Source organism: Cricetulus griseus (assembly GCF_003668045.3).
Source record: "Cricetulus griseus strain 17A/GY chromosome 1 unlocalized genomic scaffold, alternate assembly CriGri-PICRH-1.0 chr1_0, whole genome shotgun sequence".
In the NCBI taxonomy this organism is placed as follows: domain Eukaryota; kingdom Metazoa; phylum Chordata; class Mammalia; order Rodentia; family Cricetidae; genus Cricetulus; species Cricetulus griseus.
The window spans coordinates 24,328,433-24,346,671 of NW_023276806.1; the positions used below are offsets into that span (position 1 = coordinate 24,328,433).

The window sequence follows — 18,239 nt, forward strand, 5'->3', positions numbered from 1 at the left end:
CAAAGTGTGCGACTCCTCTGTATGATTTATATTTATATATTAAAATGCAGTTTTTTCTGAAGTTCAAAACACTGACATTTTGTGGGTATCTTTTCTTTCATTATAAGCCCTTCCTGAATGCTGAGATGACTGCAAAATTTATCATTATTTCATTTCCACAGACTTGTTTTTTGAAAAGTTCCACAGACTTCTTTTCAGCCTCCACTATTTTGTATTTTACCAGAGAATAAAAGGAAATTAACTATGAACCACAGTGCACTTCACCAAAGTACATGTTACTGTTACAGACCGAGTGAATAATACCCACACCAATGTCTCCGGGCGTAGCCTGTCTAGAGACTTCAGTTAATTTGATTTCACATATTCTCTCTCTGCCAAATCAGATTTAGTTTTTTTTTCTATTAGAAAGCATTGCTTCTACCAAAACAGGTTCTTTACTAGATAATATTTGATAGTAGAAAATGAGCAATTGCAGGGAACAGTTAATACTTGGCAAGTAGGTGGGCGAGTGTCAATTGCCCAGGAGAAAACGATTGCATATGATGTGGCACACACACACTTGTAGAGGTCGGAACAGCTAATGCCCTCTATTTGGAGATTCCATGATTGCATTTAGGGAGACATAGTTTAGATCTGTGATACTTTTCTTCCTTTATATTGGATTTCATGTGGATTTATTACCCGAAATTTCTACTTAAAATGGACCACTAGTAACATATGGTGAGATCCGTGGAACTTCCTGAGGAAATATGTGCACACATAAACATGTGTAACTTTTACAATATTCTTTTGGGGAATTTATAGCATCCTAAGAATAAGAATGGCTGGGGCTAGGATGAAAAAGATACACAAAGAAGATTCAGGGGAAAGAAAATGATATTGCAGGTGAGATAAGCTGAAAACAGGGAAGGAAAAATAATAATGTTTAATGAGCTCAATGTTTAGATTGTTGACTGGGACATGCCTGCTTTTAGTTAGACAATTTCTTTGGTAGTTCTAAAGAAAGACTTACTGTAAACATAAAAGCAAAAGGAAAGTTGATCATATGCATCAAGACAAATCATATAAAAATGAAGCAATCACATTTAGAAAATTTATCTTTTGAGATGTAAAATGTGGCAAGTGAAAAGATATATAAAAACTTGCAGTTTTTACTGACAGCTTCAGTGGTTCTTACAATGGTGGGTTATGCAGCTGAGCATGGGGCATGTTAAATGTGCATTTTTGCTTCAAAAATCTCTACTATGCAATCATGAAAAATAACTTGGTGTGCCAGCGCTTCTCAAATATTAATGTACATGTGACTCAGTGGTATCTTGGTAAATATTTAATGATTGGTTCTTGGAAACAAGCTTGAGGTCCAGTGTTTTATTTCTATGACATCAACACTTCACCAGAGATGTTTCCATTTCCCAATGTCATGCTATTGAAGACAAAGTTGGGAAGAAATTCTCACAATTTACCCTTTTAAAATGTCAACCAGTTCTGGGACATTGTAAATCATGGGGGTGTTGTCTTGTTTAAATGAATTTTAATTCACTGGGTCTGAGATGAAGCCTGAGAATTTTTATGTCTGAGAACCTCTCAGGCCTTCTGTGGCTGCTCTGGGTACAACTGGAGCAAGACTATTGCATATATCTGATGAAAAGGGGAAAAATGCACTTCCATAGAAAATAATTCAACACACACACACACACACACACACACACACACACCACACACCACTATATATATATATATATGTATATATATATATATATATATATATTTCTCTTTGTGTTTTCTGATGTCACAGAATTCTAAGAGCTTTGGAGCAAGCTGTCAATCCTCTTCTGCTATTTTAAAAATTATACAGTTGAGTTAGGCTACTCTCTCTAGTATACAAGGTCAGCCAGGGACTGTGAAATGATGCAATAATGTTGGTAAGCAATTCACCAATAATTTGTTAAGACCAGACTTTTCTGAACTTATGAACAAGCCATTCTATTCCTAGGTATTTGCCTCCTACCCCCAAAGCACAGTAAAACTTAAAAATGAATATTTTATATCATTTTCTTCCTTGGTTCCTACCTTTCTTTTCCCCTCCTCCCACTTTCCTTCTCATCAGATACAGGGGACACCAGGCTTCTCCCTTGGGGTTCTTAGACTCATAAATAAAACAATTGAAGAATGGACTCAAGAAGAAGCTCAAGGGTAATTCTATTAGAGTTAAAAAAAAACCCACAGCTTTGGCAAGATGTAAGTTTTAGCATCTGCTTGGAGAAGGAGAATGGAGGAGAGAAGAGAATAAAAAAACCACACTGTGTAGGCTGGAGTGGAGGTCAGACACATGGCCAACAAGCAGCCACATGGTGGTGAGTGTGGCTTTAGAGAAAGAGTAAGCAAGCCCAAATATGGAAATCCAAACTGTTAAAGGAAAGCATGCCTGAAAACAGTGGTAGAAAGAAGAAAAGAAGTCACGCTTTTCTGAACAATTGATAAATGGACAGACTTTTGAAGCTACGTGGCAGTAGCCTGGTGAGCTTTGTGGTAGAGGTGGAGATTCTGGGCAGAAAAACACAGGATCTCAATGCAAAGTATTCATTTCTATATCATCCCCCCCTTTTTCCTTTAGAAGGAGATTGGTTGTGATCCTTAACCATTTATAACCAACCCCATTTATTTATTTATTTATTTTTAAAGTAATTTTTTTTAAAAAAATTTAAATTAGAAACAAGCTTGTTTTACATGTTAATCTCAGTTCCCTCTCCCCTCCTCCCTTGCCCCCTACCAATGCCCTATCCCATCCCATTTTTGGTCCCTGGAGGCCTTCCATGGGGGAATCTTCAAAGTCTGTCATCATTTGCAGCAGGGCCTAGACCCTCCCCCATGTGTCTAGGCTAAGAGAGTATCCCTCTATGTGGAATGGGCTCCCAAAGTCCATTCATGTACTAGGGATAAATACTGATCCACTACCAAAGGCCCCATAGATTAACCAGACCTCCAAACTGACATCCTCACTTGGGAGGTCTGGAACAATCCTATACTGGTTTCCCAGCACTCAGTCTGGGGTCCATGAGCTCCCCCTTGTTCAGGTCAGCTGTTTCTTCAGCCTGGTTTTGACCCCTTTGCTCATCACTCCTCCCTCTCTGCAACTGCATTCCAGAGTTCAGCTCAGTATTTAGCTGTGGGTGTCTACTTCTGCTTCCATCAGCTACTGGTTGAAGGCTCTAGGGTGGCATATAAGGTAGTCATCAATCTCATTATCAGGGAAGGGCATTTAAGGTAGCCTCTCCACTGTTGCTTAGATTGTTAGTTGGGGTCATCCTTGTAGATCTCTGGACATTTCCATATTGCCAGATTTCTCTTAAACCTATAATGGCTCCTCTATTATGGTATCTCTTTTCTTTACTTTTAATTATGTTTTTTCCTATTATTATTATTATTATTATTATTATTATTATTATTAATTCAAGTTAGGGAACAGGCTTGTTTCACATGTAATTCCCCTCTCCCTCTCCCTCCCCTCACCCCCATTCCTTCTCCCCCACCTCCAACCTACCCCCCACCCCATCCACCCACCACTCCCCAGGCAGGGTAGGGCCCCCAACTGGGGCTCCACCAAGTCCACCAAATCTTCCTGTGCTGGGCCTAGGCCCCTCCCCATGTGTTCAGAGACAAAGCACATCCCTTCAAGTGGGATGGGCTCTCGAAGTCCCCCCCACACACCAGGGCAAAACGCCAGTCCACCTCCGGAGGCTCCCAGGAGTGCAGGGGCCTCCCCATTGGCATCCATGATCAGGGGGCTGGATTAGTCCCGTACTGGCCTCCTTAATTATGTTTTTTTTGAGTATAAAAATCATAAAAGTTTCTCCCTGGTCAGCTCAGTCTGGCTAGATATTGATCCATCTTGCCAGTTCTTTCCAAGAACATGCTTTTGGTTTCATTTACTAGATAAAAATACCTCCATTCTTCCTGGATTGTGACAAAATATGAATAAGGAAAAACAGCCAATTGTGACTGAAAGAGCAAAATCTGGTATGGCTAATAACATTTTAACTTTTGCAACTTAATTGTTAAAGGGAATTACTTGAGTTGTCTTCAGAGCTTAGATCAATAGATCTGAAATAGTAATTCCTGGTAATAAATAAGTCAGGATTGGTAGTTACTTCAACCATGAAAAAGTAATCTTTTGCTCATAGGTTAATATACCTTTCAGCCTGCAATTTACTTTTTTTTTTTACATGGCATTTATGATTATCACGAACACAATATTTACTTATTTGTTTGTTTTGTCAATCTCCCTTTCTTGAAGGTAAGCATCCTAGGCATGAGGGTTTTGCTCTGCTGGTGTATGTGTTTGTGGTAATGGATATTAAATCCAGTGCTTCAGTTAGAAACACACACTCTTTCAAAGAGCTACACCTCAACTTCCTTGTTCACAACTCCAGTCCTAGTACATAATAGTAAACAGTAGGCAATTCATGATTATCTGTTCAATGAAGTTTCTCTGAAATCTGATAATCATGTGGCCAAAGTTATACTGGGCATCCACAATGTCCTAGAAAGACGCAGTGAGAAAGTTACCATGATTTTTTTGGGAACAAGAAGTTGTAGATAAACTTCAGATAATTTCTTATTGTCCAGGGTTACTCATTTCATAAAAATGTTATATAAATGCTTCATTATGATCCTATATGGTTTAGGTTCTTTATAAACACTTTATAACAAAAGCTTATCTTCAAAATGTGATACCATTACACAAAGATCACAGACCTTTCACAAGTTAATGCTAATCACTTTTAAACACCATACTTAGAAGGCATATAAGAGGAACACACATTTATGAAGTAAGCCAACAGTAGCAGACAGAACGTCACAGACCGAGGAGTAACTACAATTGCAGGGCATACACCTCACTTTCCTAAACCTAAATGATGTTCGAATTCCGTGCTTGCTTAAAGTCAAGTCTCTGATGTCACTGGTGATTATTCCACCTTTGAACTGCTCAGATGCTTGGACAGTATCAAATTTTCTGGGTATAATTTCATGATTCCAAAGATATCTAGATTCTCCTGTCATCACCAGCAAACTCCGACGAGGTAACATAACTTGTACTGTGACACCCTCTGGGTGCTTAAAATCCATAACAATCTCTGACCCCAAACTGAGAGAAATGATCTCATCCTCAAAGGCAGAATGTGTGTCAATATGGGCAGGAATTCCATGTCCAGGCTCATACTGATTTATGGTCAACTGATCAGGTTTATGTTTAATGTAACCTTCTTTCAACCATTTATCCAAAATGCTGTTGCAAATGTCAGGAAGACCCCCAGGTAAGGGCTTATCCTTATCCACAGTGTTATTCTCATAGTGGAATTCATAACCAAAATGTTTAACTCTTCTGTGTTTTAAGGATTTTTGAAAATTCTGATTGCCTGTGTCTCCTGTCCAATTAACACTTTCCCAAAGCATTTTCTCATCCTCAGAAGAAATATTTTCTTCTACCACCAAGAGGCCTGGAGGTAAGGCTTGAAGTCCCAACTTTTTTCCATTGTGCTTTTTCCACAAAATTCAAGTACAGAATGATCTTCTGCCCCAAATCATCAATGATTTCTTTTCCATTGAGAGTAGCATAGGCTTTCTTGGACTTGTCGATAGTTTTGAATACTACAAATGCATAAGGCTTATTAGGCGGCATCAGGAGAGCTTCCATGGGCCCACATTTCTCTAAAGCCAAAAGCAGTTGCTTCCTACTCACACCATTACCAAGACCACCATTGGCAACAACCAGGCTCTGAGTGGGATAAGACACTGCCAAGATGCCTTCATGTTTCAGCAACACATGTCTGGCTTTACTCTGTTTCCTTAAGAATTTCTTTTCCATTTTATTAAGTTTTAGGCCATCTTTATGATTGATGTTCATAGTAATACAGAGCTTTTCACTACCCGGATGCTCTCCCTATGGTCAGCCAGCTGCGCTCCAGCCTAGAGGACTGTGCAAGCGCCCTCGACTAGCCTCACCTGGGTGCCGCCATATTCGAGAATTGTCCCTTCTCAAGGTCTGTGAAGAATTGTTTTGGGATTTTGATGGGGATTGCATTGAATCTGTAGATTGCTTTTGGAAAGATTGCCATTTTTACTATGTTGATACTACCTATCCAAAAACATGGGAGATCTGCCCATTTTCTGGTACCTTCTTTAATTTCTTTCTTTAGAGACTCAAAATTCTTATGGTACAGGACTTTCACTTTTTTTGGTTAGTGTTACCCCAAGGTATTTTATGTTGTTTGTGGCAATTATAAAGGGTGATGTTTCTCTGATTTTTCTCCACCAATGTGTTATCTGTATATAGTAGGGCTACAGATTTTTTTGAGTTAATCTTGTATCCTGCCACTTTGCTGAAGGTGTTTATCAGCTGTAGGAGTTCCCTGGTAGAGTTTTTCAGGTAACTTATGTAGACTATCATATCATCTGCAAATAGTGAGAGTTTGACTTCTTCCTTTCCAATTTGTATCCCCTTGATCTCCTTTTGTTGTCTTATTGCTCTAGCTAGAACTCCAAGGACAATATTGAAGAGGTATGGAGAGAGTGGACAGCCTTGTCTTGACCCCGATTTTAGAGGAATTGCATTGATTTTCTCTCCATTAAATTTGATGTTGGCAGGGCCCCTGAACTGGAACCAGAAACAGCCCTCGGCCTACCTGGGCTGGTGGATGGATGTGGGATTGGGCCAGTGGATGGAGGCAGAACTACCACCTGGGTCTTGGCAGTGTCCAGGTGTCAGTTCCATCTACTTTTAGGAGCCAAGTCTTCAAGTGAGAAGAGAAGGACACTGCATAGAAAGAACTTGGAGACAGGAATCTTGACATGGGAGAGTTGGTTGATTTCTGTTGCAGGAAGAAAGAAGAACTATCTCATGATTGTTTCAGATTTCTCAGTGGATTACAATGTAACTCCACATGTTAAAAGTTAAGAAGTCTGGGAATTTATAAAATACTCATTTTTGAAGTAGAATGATGTAATGCAAATATAGCAGTCTTCTCAGGAACAGTCAGGATAAGGCCCATCTACTTTGGATGCAAAAGAAAAAAAGACATGGTGAATGTGTAGAAAATGTAAAACAATCTATTAAACCAATTAAATATTAGCTTGCTTTTATGAGCATAATGCATAAGCATACTTAACAATGCCTTTGATAAAATATTCTGTTTTGAAAAATACCTTTTACTGAAAGTTCTTAGCTAAACAATTGTAATTATTCTTGGGCTTTACTAGAGCTGTACATATTTGAGTTCAGTTTAACACATGAAAATATACTGCATTTCTAATTGTAGTTATTAATAAGTAGGTTCATTTATGTGAAATTCTTTTGGAGAACTGCTATTTTGAAAATATTGACTTTTGGGTTCCAATAGCTTTACTAGTCCCATTAGTAATTTAAAATGGGTCAGAATCATTTGACCTGCCTCCAGGCAAATTCACAGCTGTATCAAAATCGTGTGTTTAAACAGTAGCTTAGAAATAAAGGAAGGTAGACCAATGATTGTGACAGTAACAAAGCTGAAGTTATTTCCTTTTCGGTCATTCTGTGTGACCATTTGGACCAAGTAGCAATGTTTAATATTTATAATAGCAGAACAAAGCTAAAATTGCAAAGTTGTTATAAATTTGTTTATGAATGCAATTTTTAGCTCATCTTAAAATATACTCATCTCTGACTGTGACTGTTACTGAATGGACTATTGTAAAGGGTCACTGTATGCTAAAATACAACCCATTCTGTGTGTCAAAGAAAATTCCTGGAAAGGAGCTGTGTGCGTTAATGCTGGTAGGCTCATTAAAAAAATTCAAGGGATATGGGGAGTTTGAAATATTACAAAATTACATTTTGTGTCAGGCTATCTTCAGCTCCCCTAAATGAGGCATTCCTTGCCTACTCTGTGTCATACGCAACAAACTGATAAACAGATAAAAAGCTTTGGAATATATTAACTTAACACAACCTTATTCTCCAACAATCAAATGGCTAAGAACTTATCAGATGACCTGTCTGATTGTCTGTGACCTGCTTCTCTGTGGCACCCACCATAGTGTTCTCAAGTAGCCTTGATTTGTGACTTTGTTCTGCAACTGTAAACTTGATGGGTAGAGTTGGAGAATGGGAGAAAGAGCGAACTGGGATTAGTATGCAAAACAAGAATATATATATATATCTTGGTGAAACTCCTTCTACATTGGAACCTGGGGTAACTTAGCTCTTCATTCCTGGGCCTGGGTCACTCATATTTGCTCCAAAATAAATCATCTTTGAGATGAGATCTGTGGTTGTGTGTAGTTGTGTGTGTGTGTGTGTGTGTGTGTGTGTGTGTGTGTGTGTGTGTGTGTTGACAGCTATGGTCAGCCTTGCTTTCCTCTTATCATGAATCTTAAGCAAGATCAGTCAGCATTTTTGTATGTTCCCCTCATCCCTAATGTATTCAGATGAAGAGCCATAAGCAGTTCTTCCCTCATGCAGCAAGCCTGAGATAAGTTATATTTATGTGATCCATAACATCTTTATCAAGATTAAACAGACATATAATTTTGATTGCTGCTAGGAAAGAGGTAAAACGTTTAAATATATGTGATTAGCAAAGTGGATAAGTGGGATTTCAACCCAGGCTTTCTTAGTTCATGTTCAGTGACTCATTTATTACAGTAGACCAAAATACATGACTTGCAGAATCTAAGCAATAATTTGTATTAGACTCACAGCAATCTACTTACTGCTATGACCAAATTATTTGTATCATCCCCAATCGTATGTTAATACTTGCTATTGTCAATGTAAAAATTGCAGCTCTCATCTTAAAGGGAATAAGAGAGAGTTATTTTGGAACCATTTTGAGCAACCATAGGCCAGGAACACAGATTTAGGTTATTCCAAAGTCCATGTTCCAATGTGGAAGCAGTTTCATGAAGTGGCAAGTCTAAAATACATTGGTGAGTACATCAGAGAGGTAGGTACGGTGTGATGGGGGAAGATTTGCTATAGGCCCAAGATGCCATCTGATGACAGTCTTAGCTTTTGGATTGGTGGAAGCTAGTGGTCTTCTCAGCTAATAGATTCCAAAAGGTTTTTACCTCTCAGTCACAGGATGTTAGTTGCAAAAAACAGCTGTTCAGGAGGACTGGAATTAGCCCAAGATAAGGTAACTAGCCCCTGGACCTGTATGTAACACTCCAACCTCTCCACAGTACTGTAGCTCTAATGAGTCAATCAGTCAAGGGGTCAGGCTACTTTTCAGTTTTCTTCATACTATCACCCCTAGTATGATAATGAGAGACCAGGAGTTATATAGACTCCTGTTGGACAGACAGATAGGGAGAGGGGTTGTGGCTAGGTAATGAATTTCCAAGCTTTTTCCTGGCCCTCTTGACATGAGTAACTAGCCCGACAGCTTAAAACAAAGGCTCTATGGGCTTTTCTCTCCCTTCAGCAGGCTCCTGCTGATGGACTGCCTCAGTAAGTTCAAGGCCTGCTCATGAGATGTTATGTAACATGTTGAATAAAAGTTCTGGGTAGGTGAACTTTTCTGTATAGACCACTGATCATTTCTCTCCCACAAGCTGCTCCACAAATAACCACACAGAAACTTGATATTAATTATAAATGCCCTGCTGATAGCATAGGCTTGTTTTTTTTAGCTAGCTCTTATAACTTTAATTAACCAATTTCTATTAATCTATGTTCTGCCCCAAGGCTCATCTATGTACTTCCCATCCTACTTGCTCTGTGTCTCATGGTCTCTCCTCTGACTCCACCCTTCTTCTCACCAGAATTCTCTCTGCCCCCCAAACCTGCCAATCAGCTTTTTATTAACAACAGGAGCAACACATCTTCAGAGTGTACAGAAGGATTATTTATTCCACAGTAGTTCTGGGCCAATCAACCATCCTAACTTTCTTCAAACTGACCAACACTAAATTAGGGGAAGAAAATTCTACAAAGCTGGAGTTTTCAGCTCCTCGAGTTTCTCCTCTGCCTGCAGAGGGTATTTTTCTCTGTGTGCCTGCTCCGTGTGTGTGCTTCCTCGCCTCCAACCAATGCTTTCCTTCAACTGCTGATTTTGACTGCCGTGCCTGAGATTTCTGTGCTGCTGCCTGTCGCTTCAGACTGTTCATGCCTTTTAATTCTTCAACCAGCAGAGGAAATGAACCCCATCCAGACTCCCAGACGGTTATCATTTTAAGACCATATCAATGATATTTTAAGATGTGACCTTTCAAGAGGTGATTAGGTCGTGAGAGTCCCATCCTGATGAATGAGGTTAGAGCCTTTAATTAGGAAGCTTCACAGTGTTTGTTAGGACTTTGCCTCTCCTGCTTTGTGTGAATGAGTAAAAGGACACTATCTCTGAGGAACAGGGCTTCGCCAGATTTCAAGAATGCCACTGGCCTTGGATTTCCCACCTCTAGAATTATGAGCAATTGATTTATTTTTAAATTATTTTTTAAAGATTTTATTTATTATGTATACAACATTTTGCTTCCATATATATCTGCACACCAGAAGAGGGCACCAGATCTCATAACGGATGGCTGTGAGCCACCATGTGGTTGCTGGGAACCAAACTCAGGACCTCTGGAAGAGCAGTCAGTGCTCTTAACCTCTGAGCCATCTCTCTAGACCCTTTAAATTAATTTTTATTTAAAGTAAAAACAGTCTTATTTTACATATCAATCTCAGTTCCTTTCCCCCCCTGTTCTCCCCCCATTTCCCCATCCTACCCCTCATCCACGCCTCAGAGAGGGTGAGGCCTTCTGTGGGGGATCATCAAAGTCTGTCACATCATTTGGGGCAGGACCAAATGTATCTATGCTGAGAGAGTATCCCTCCATAGGAGCAATTGATTCTTTTGTTTATAAATTACTTTTTTTGGGGGGGAGTTACCATTCTTGCCAAGGGCATCTGGCAGGGGATATGCCTTTCTGGAATGTTGAGTCAGGTCACACTATTGTAAAGACAGGAGATTTGGGGACCTTTCTGGTTTATCTCCCTTGTACCTGATGCCACACTGGTGTCATATCCTGCTTCCAACCTAAGTTACATATTTTGTTACATCAGTACAAGCAGACTCAGTTTGGAAAGTGTACTCAGACTGCTGGCCTTCACATCTAATGACAAGTAGAACTCAAAGGAAAGCAGAGAAAGCAATCAGGATGCTAGATTAGAAAGAATTTGTCTTAAAAACATGGCTGCATTTTGCTTTGGCCAAAACTGGCAGCCTGTAATTCTAAGGTCAATATAAGGAATTTCCTTATATTATATAGTTTTAAAACCCATTTAAACTATCATTTTATTCTAAAAATTAACACAATAAGGAATCATAGTAGCATATGGTTTCTATGTGAGGGCATGAGTTATCTAGTGCCCTGCCTTTTCCCTCACATTTATGACTAATGGGCTCCTGATATCTACCAAACAGTCCAGAATAACCATACAGCTCAAGACCCTTTTGCAGTCATACCTGAGAAATCCCCTTTGCCATGAAAAACTATTTTTCACAGACTTCTGGGCTTAGACTATGGACATGTTTAGTGGTGTAGTTTTTCCTACAACTCAAAAGTGTTGCCTTCTTGGGTCCAAGGTATTTATAAACCAAAACCCAGAGTGGGGAAAAGACCAAGGTTTTTGAACTCCAAAGGACATAAGCATCCCTGTCCCTCCAACTCTGTTGCCTGAAGGACACATAGCTTCTTTCTTGGTCTGGCTCCACTCTATGCTTGTAGATTTCCTTGGTAGATGCTTCATGGTCCTGGCATCTCTGATATCCTGGGATCGCTGCTGTAATATCTTCTCCTTCACTGTTTCATGAAATAGACTTTTAGGGCTTCCTTACAGAGACACATATCCTAGTCTCAGAGGCCTTCAGGAACCTTGGTACATGTCTCCATGATCCAATACTCCTATATCTTTCATGCTTGTAAAACCAGCATCATGTGGACAATGCTGCCAAGTGCTGCTGGCAGCCTAAGATATAGCCTGGATCTCCTGCATTGGCATCCTTGCACTCACCCTAAGAATACACTTCTTTAGGTAACTATTTTTAAATGGGAACTCTTTCAGTGTCACTCCAAGCTTAGGCTCTTTCACCTTCAGCTGAATTTCCACAAGATGAATAGAGCCTTTAATAGGTATGATCTTGACCTCAGGGTACTTTTACTCCTGTCCCAGTACAGAGCACTAGTGTTCTTTGAATATTTTGTTTAGCTTTTTGAGCAAGAATTTCATATAGTTCAGATTGTCTCAGCTTTGCTATGCAGCAAGGGCTAGTCTTGAAGTCCTGATCCTCCTCTCTCATCTTGCCAAGACATGAGCCATCTTTTCTTTTTAATGGTGTCAATTTCTTTAATAATCGCAACTGCTTTCCTGCTTGCTTTGTATGAAGCTTTAGAGCCATTGCTTCATCTTTCTACTCTACCTGTTGCTCTCCCACCAGGATAGGAGTAATGAATAGTAACCATGATACAGCCTGATGCCATCCTATAATAAAATTTCCTCTGCCAAGCAAATTAGTTAACTTCCATTTGATTCAGCTACACTCAAGTTATGTGGATATGGGCAGAATACAGCCAGATTCTTTTTTTCTTTTTTTTGTATATATATAGTTTTTCCTTTGCTTGTTAAAACCAAACATGAAAAGAAAGTTGATTGCTGTTGTGACATGTCTATGTTTTTTTCCATTTTTAAATTTTTGATGTCATTTTACATTCCAACCACCCTCCCACCCTCCTCTACCCCTCCTTCACCCCCACCCAACTTCCCCCTAACCCACCCCCAGTCCACTCCTCCTCATGGGTAAGGTCTCCCATGAGGAGTCAACATAGTCTGTCACAGTAGGTTGGGGCAGGGCCAGGCCCCTCTCCTATGCATTAAGACTGAGCATGGCATCCCACCATGGGGAGTGGGCAAGCTAGCTCATGTACTGGGATATATTATGGTCCTATTGAGCATGACATTCAACCATAGGGAATGGGCTCCAACAAGCTAGCTCAAGTACCAGGTTTGCATTGTGGTCCTACTCCCAGGGGCCGCTCTGATAGTCCAAGCTTCACAACTGTCTTCCACATACAGAGGGCCTAGTTTGGTCCCCTGGAGTCTCCACAGTTGTAGGTCTAGAATTTATGAGTTTCCACAAACCTGGTTCAGCTGTTTCTATAGATTTCTCCACCATGATCTTGACCTCAGTTGCTTATATATTCCCTCCTCCATCTCTTCCATTGGATTCTCAGAGCTTTACAGCCAGATTCTGTATCAATGGGTAGCAAAAATGTCTTCTTGACCATGTTCCAATGGTCTCTGTTCCCCCAAATCTTATGAACCAAGCTTCCAGTCTTGCCATTTCTTTCAGCATTTTGGTTTTCAGAGCTTCCTACCAGGATGGCTGGCTAAGCTCTGCTTACAGCATTCTAGTGCTTTCCTAGACAAGAGCCTCCAATTCTTCCACATTCTTCCCATGAACAATGGTTTCACTCCTTGCATAGGGTAAAAGGGCCACCCAAAGAAACCCATCCTGGCCCTGAAACCAGAGCTAGTGAAAGAAACCTGCCCTGGTAAACGAGGGAGTCTGAGGATTGTGTTACCTTTTATTAATATCAAAATCTGTTCACAATGATTACAAGGCAGAACAAGGAATCCAGGCTGTGTCACCAGCTACTTCGCTGTTCCTGCTGGGGAACCAGCTCTCTGCAACTGCTCTGCAACCTCGTTCCCAGTAGGTGAGGTGAAGTTCCATCACCAAGTTGGTTATGGTCCATGTTTTATAATAATTAGAAATGAAACTAATACATCACAGGGACATGAGACAGATGGTCACGTGGCATACATAGCCAGGAAGCAGAGTGATGAGTTTTCTACTCTTCTCACGTTCACATTTTTAATTGGTTTAGGACTTTAGCCCATGACCTGCTTTAGCTCCCTGCTTTTATGGTAGATCTTCCCACCTCATCTTCCCACCCTGTGTAGGTCTGGATAGAGATTTGTCTCCTTAGTGGTTATAGATCCTCCCAATACCAACTAATACCAACCATCATGGTGTCCTGCTCTTATCCAATTCTATGCTCAAATGAGAAGAAAGGTAAATGGAACTACTGGGAAGAGGGAAAAATTCAGGAATCAGGATTTAATATGGGATAATTTTTTATCACCATATGTAGATTAAAATAACTTGTTTATCTGGATAGAAAATTATTTTCAAGTATTCTATTATACTAATCATATTTCCAATTGTTTTTTATTACCAAGGAAGTACAGAGGCCATGAGCTTTGTACACATTTATACAAATTGCAGTAGGACCATTCCCATATCAAAACACTGAAGTGAATTCCTTTCCTGAGTGTAAGAAAACATGTATTTGGCTATTCAAGCATGACTTTTGAATTATAGGAGATAGAAAAATTCTATTTATTTGTGATTTATATGCCATTTGCTGTTGATAACATTATACATGATAAGAATTTCAATAAAAAAATCAGTCCACTTTGTCACAAGATAAGCCACTGAAAACTTCAGCACTGTTAGAACCTGCTTTTCTTTTTTAAAGCCTGAGTAAGTTAGAGGATTTCTACAAAGTTAAGATGAGATTCTAAATTATGTTTTGATCATTTATAAGCCCTATGTTTACTTGCTTCAGCCAACAACCCAGAAATGAATTTTCCCCAGATATTTTATTAATACATTTCCCAGCTGATGGTGAAGTGTATTTTGCATGACCTTCGGGGAGAACATGAGACTCAGCTGTCACAAGCCTATTGGATGAAGAAGCACTGTCTCTGGAAGAGCTCCAATCTACATCCTTTGCCATAGTTTACATCCTCTTTCCTGAGTTTAATTTATTCAGATCTATTAATTTTGATCATGGTGTTCCCTCACAGCTGTTGGATACTTCTGGCTTAAAACTATGAAAAGAGCATTGAAGACAAACATGACATGTACTCACTCATAAATGGATTTTACACATAGAGTGAAGGATTACCAGCCTACAGTCCACACCACTAGAGAAGCTAGGCAAAAAGGAGAACTCTAAGAGAAACATGCATGATTCCCCAGAGAAGGGGAAAGGAACAAGATCTCCTGAGCAAACTGGGAGCATGGGGGGAGAGAGAGGGAGCTAGGAGAATGAGAAGGGGAGAAGAGGAGGAAAGAGGAAGACATAAAGGAGCAGGAAGGTTGTGTAGAGGGAAGAACAGAGGGAAGCAAAATAAGAGATACCATCAGAGACAGAGCCAGTATAAAAGAGAAATCAGGCACTAGGGAGATGTCCAGAAACAAGGTTGAGACCAACTAACCATCTAAGCAACAGCAGAGAGGCTACCTTAAATGCCCTCCCCTGATAATGAGATTGATGACTAACTCATATGCCATCCTATAGCCTTCATCCAGCAGCTGGTGGGTAGAAGCAGATACCCATAGCTAAACACTGAACTGATCTGGAATCCAGTTGCAGAGAAGGAGGACTGAAGAGCAAAGGGATCCATACCAGGCTGGTGAAACCCACAGAAACAGCTGACCTGAACAAGGGAGAGCTCTTGGCCCCCAGATTGATCACCAGGAAACCAGCATGGAACTGATCCAGACCCCATGAATGTGGGTGTTAGTGAAGAGGCCTCGGAAATCTATGTGGAGACTTCACATTGCCCAGGGTTTGTCACACTATTTGAACATTAACACATATATAATTAAAACCCAAACTGTGATTACAAATAAAACATTGTAGTAAATATGATATTATGATTTCTTTTAAAAAATCACATGGTAAGCCAGGTGTAGTGGCACACACCTTTAATCCCAGCACTTAGGAGGTAGAGGCAGGCGGATCTCTGTGAGTTTCAGGACAGCCAGTGTTATATAGTGAGACCCTGTCTTGAAAAAACAAGCAAAGCAAAACAAAATTTCTTGAATTGGGTGTATAGAAGTTGATGGGGGAGTTCCTTCTGTGTATATGTTTGTCTTATTGGTCGATAAATAAAGCACTGTTGGCCAATAGGGAATCAAGTTAGGTGGGACTAGGAGAGAAGGAGGATTCTGGGAAATGTAGTAAAGAGAAATCACCATGTGATCCTAGGAAGAGAAAGGACTTGTTAGGCCAGTGTCCTCGGTAAGATAAGTCCTTATAAAAATATATAGATTAGTAGTTATGGTTGATAATTAAGACTGAAGTAGCGAATAAGAAATGCTAGTCATTGAACAGCAACATTGCAACTAATATAAGACTCTGTGTGTTATTTGGGGGCCCTAGAGCAGGGGCAGAACCCAGGCAGCCGGCAGAAAGAGTATTTTGAATTTTTTCCTCCCCACAGAAGTGAATTTACTTCTGATGCCTTTTATTACTTTTTCTTTTAAATTGATTTTATTTATCTTTAACTTCTGACTTCTACTAACAGTTTAATTTGCTGTTTTTGATTCTTAGAAAATTTAGGTAACCCAATTTATACCTTGATTTCCATATATATATATATATATATATATATATTATTAATTTATTTTTTACTTTCCAATCCCAGTGCCCCCTCCCTCCTCTTCTCCAGCTCCCTCTACTCCCCCATCCTTCCATCTGCTCCACAGAGAGGGTAAGGCTTCCTCTAGGAAGTCTACTAAGTCTGTCCCATCATCTCATTGATGCAGGACCAAGGCACCTCTCTGCCCCTGCCCCCACACCTCTGTGTCTAGGCTGAGCAAGGTATCTCATCATATAGAATGGGCTCTACTAAGTCAGTTTGTGCATTAGTGTTAGATCTTGGACTCACTGACAGTGGCCTCATATATTGTCCCAGTCATACCACTGTCACCTATATTAAGGAAGTCTAGTTAGATCTTATGTAGATTCCCTATTTGTCAGACCTGAGACAGTGATCTCTCACTAGCTTGGGTCAGTTGACTCTGTGGGTTTCCCCATCATAGTCTTGACTCCTTTGTTTCTGTTATCATTCTTCCCTCACTTTGATTGTACTCCAGGAGCTTAGCCCATTGATTAGTTGTGGATTTCTACATCTGCTTCTGTCTGTTTCTGGAAGAGGGTTCTACCTTCTCTGGGGCTGTGGAGTGTAGGCTGGGTATCTTTTGCTTTATGTCTGGTAGCCATTTATGAGTGAGTACATACTATATTTGTCTTTCTGGTTTTGGGTTACCTCACTCAGAATTTTTTTTGTTCTGTCCATTTGCCTGCAAATTTTAAGATGTCAACCTTTCTTTCTGCTGAGTAGTACTCCATTGTGTAAATGTACCACATTTTCTTTATCCGTTCTTCAGTTAAGGGGCATCTAGGTTGTTTCTAAGATCTGGCTATTACAAATAATGTTGCTGTGAACATAGTTGAACAGATGGCCTTGTGGTATGAATATGCCTCCTTTGGTATATGCCCAACAGTGGTATTGCAGGGTCTTGAAAACCTTATTTTCTAATATAGGACAATTTTTTTTGAGACAAGATCTCTTTATGTATTTCACTCTGGTTCCTCAAACTCATCATGGTCCTCCTGCCTCAGCTTCCTGAATGCTGGAATCTAACACAGGCATTTGATGGCATTAATTCTATTCTAGTCACTATACAAATTTAAAAATCTTAAAAATTTCATAATATCCTAAATGTTTTTAGTTTTCTTGCAGTTTCATCCTTGACCAATGAGTGATGGATACATACATTTGTTTGTAGGTACTTAAAAACAATTAAGGAATCTTTTTACTTGATTAAAAATTTGTAAATTTTATTATTTTGTATATGTTCATGATATATGTGTTTTCATGATGTATGTTTGGGTATTCATGATACATATGTGTTCATAATATGTGTTGGTGCTCATGATATATATATATATATATATATATATATATATATATCATGCATGATAGGTGTGCATTTGTGACATGTTTTGTGTGTTCATGATATGTGCCTGTATTCATGACACATGTGTGTTCATGATATGTTTGATTTGTTCATATGTGTATGTGTTCATGACATAGGTTTATATATGTTTATGAATTGTGTGTGTTCGTGATCTATGTGTGGGTACATGCATTCCACTGCACATGTTTGGAAGTCAAAGGGTAAGTTTGTGGTGTGCATTTTCTCTTTCATCTTTACTTAGTTTCCGTGGATCACACTCAGTTTTCCAGCCTTGAGTGACAAGTGCCTTTACCTTCTGAGCCATCTCACTGGCCCTTACTTGATTTTTTAAATTTAATTTATGATTAAAATAATTATTTCAATAATTTAAAA

The 18,239-nt window shown here is 39.5% G+C and overlaps 1 protein-coding gene across 1 annotated transcript; it reads right to left on the bottom strand.

Annotated features, from left to right (window-relative positions):
- Positions 1 to 4,794: 4,794 nt before the first annotated feature.
- Positions 4,795 to 5,917, bottom strand: LOC100766267 (alkylated DNA repair protein alkB homolog 8-like). Its single transcript, XM_035450738.1, is given in 2 exon segments — positions 4,795 to 5,529; positions 5,531 to 5,917. Coding segments are annotated over 2 exon segments (1,110 nt in total). The 5' UTR covers positions 5,906 to 5,917.
- Between the last annotated feature and the right edge of the window lie 12,322 nt (positions 5,918 to 18,239).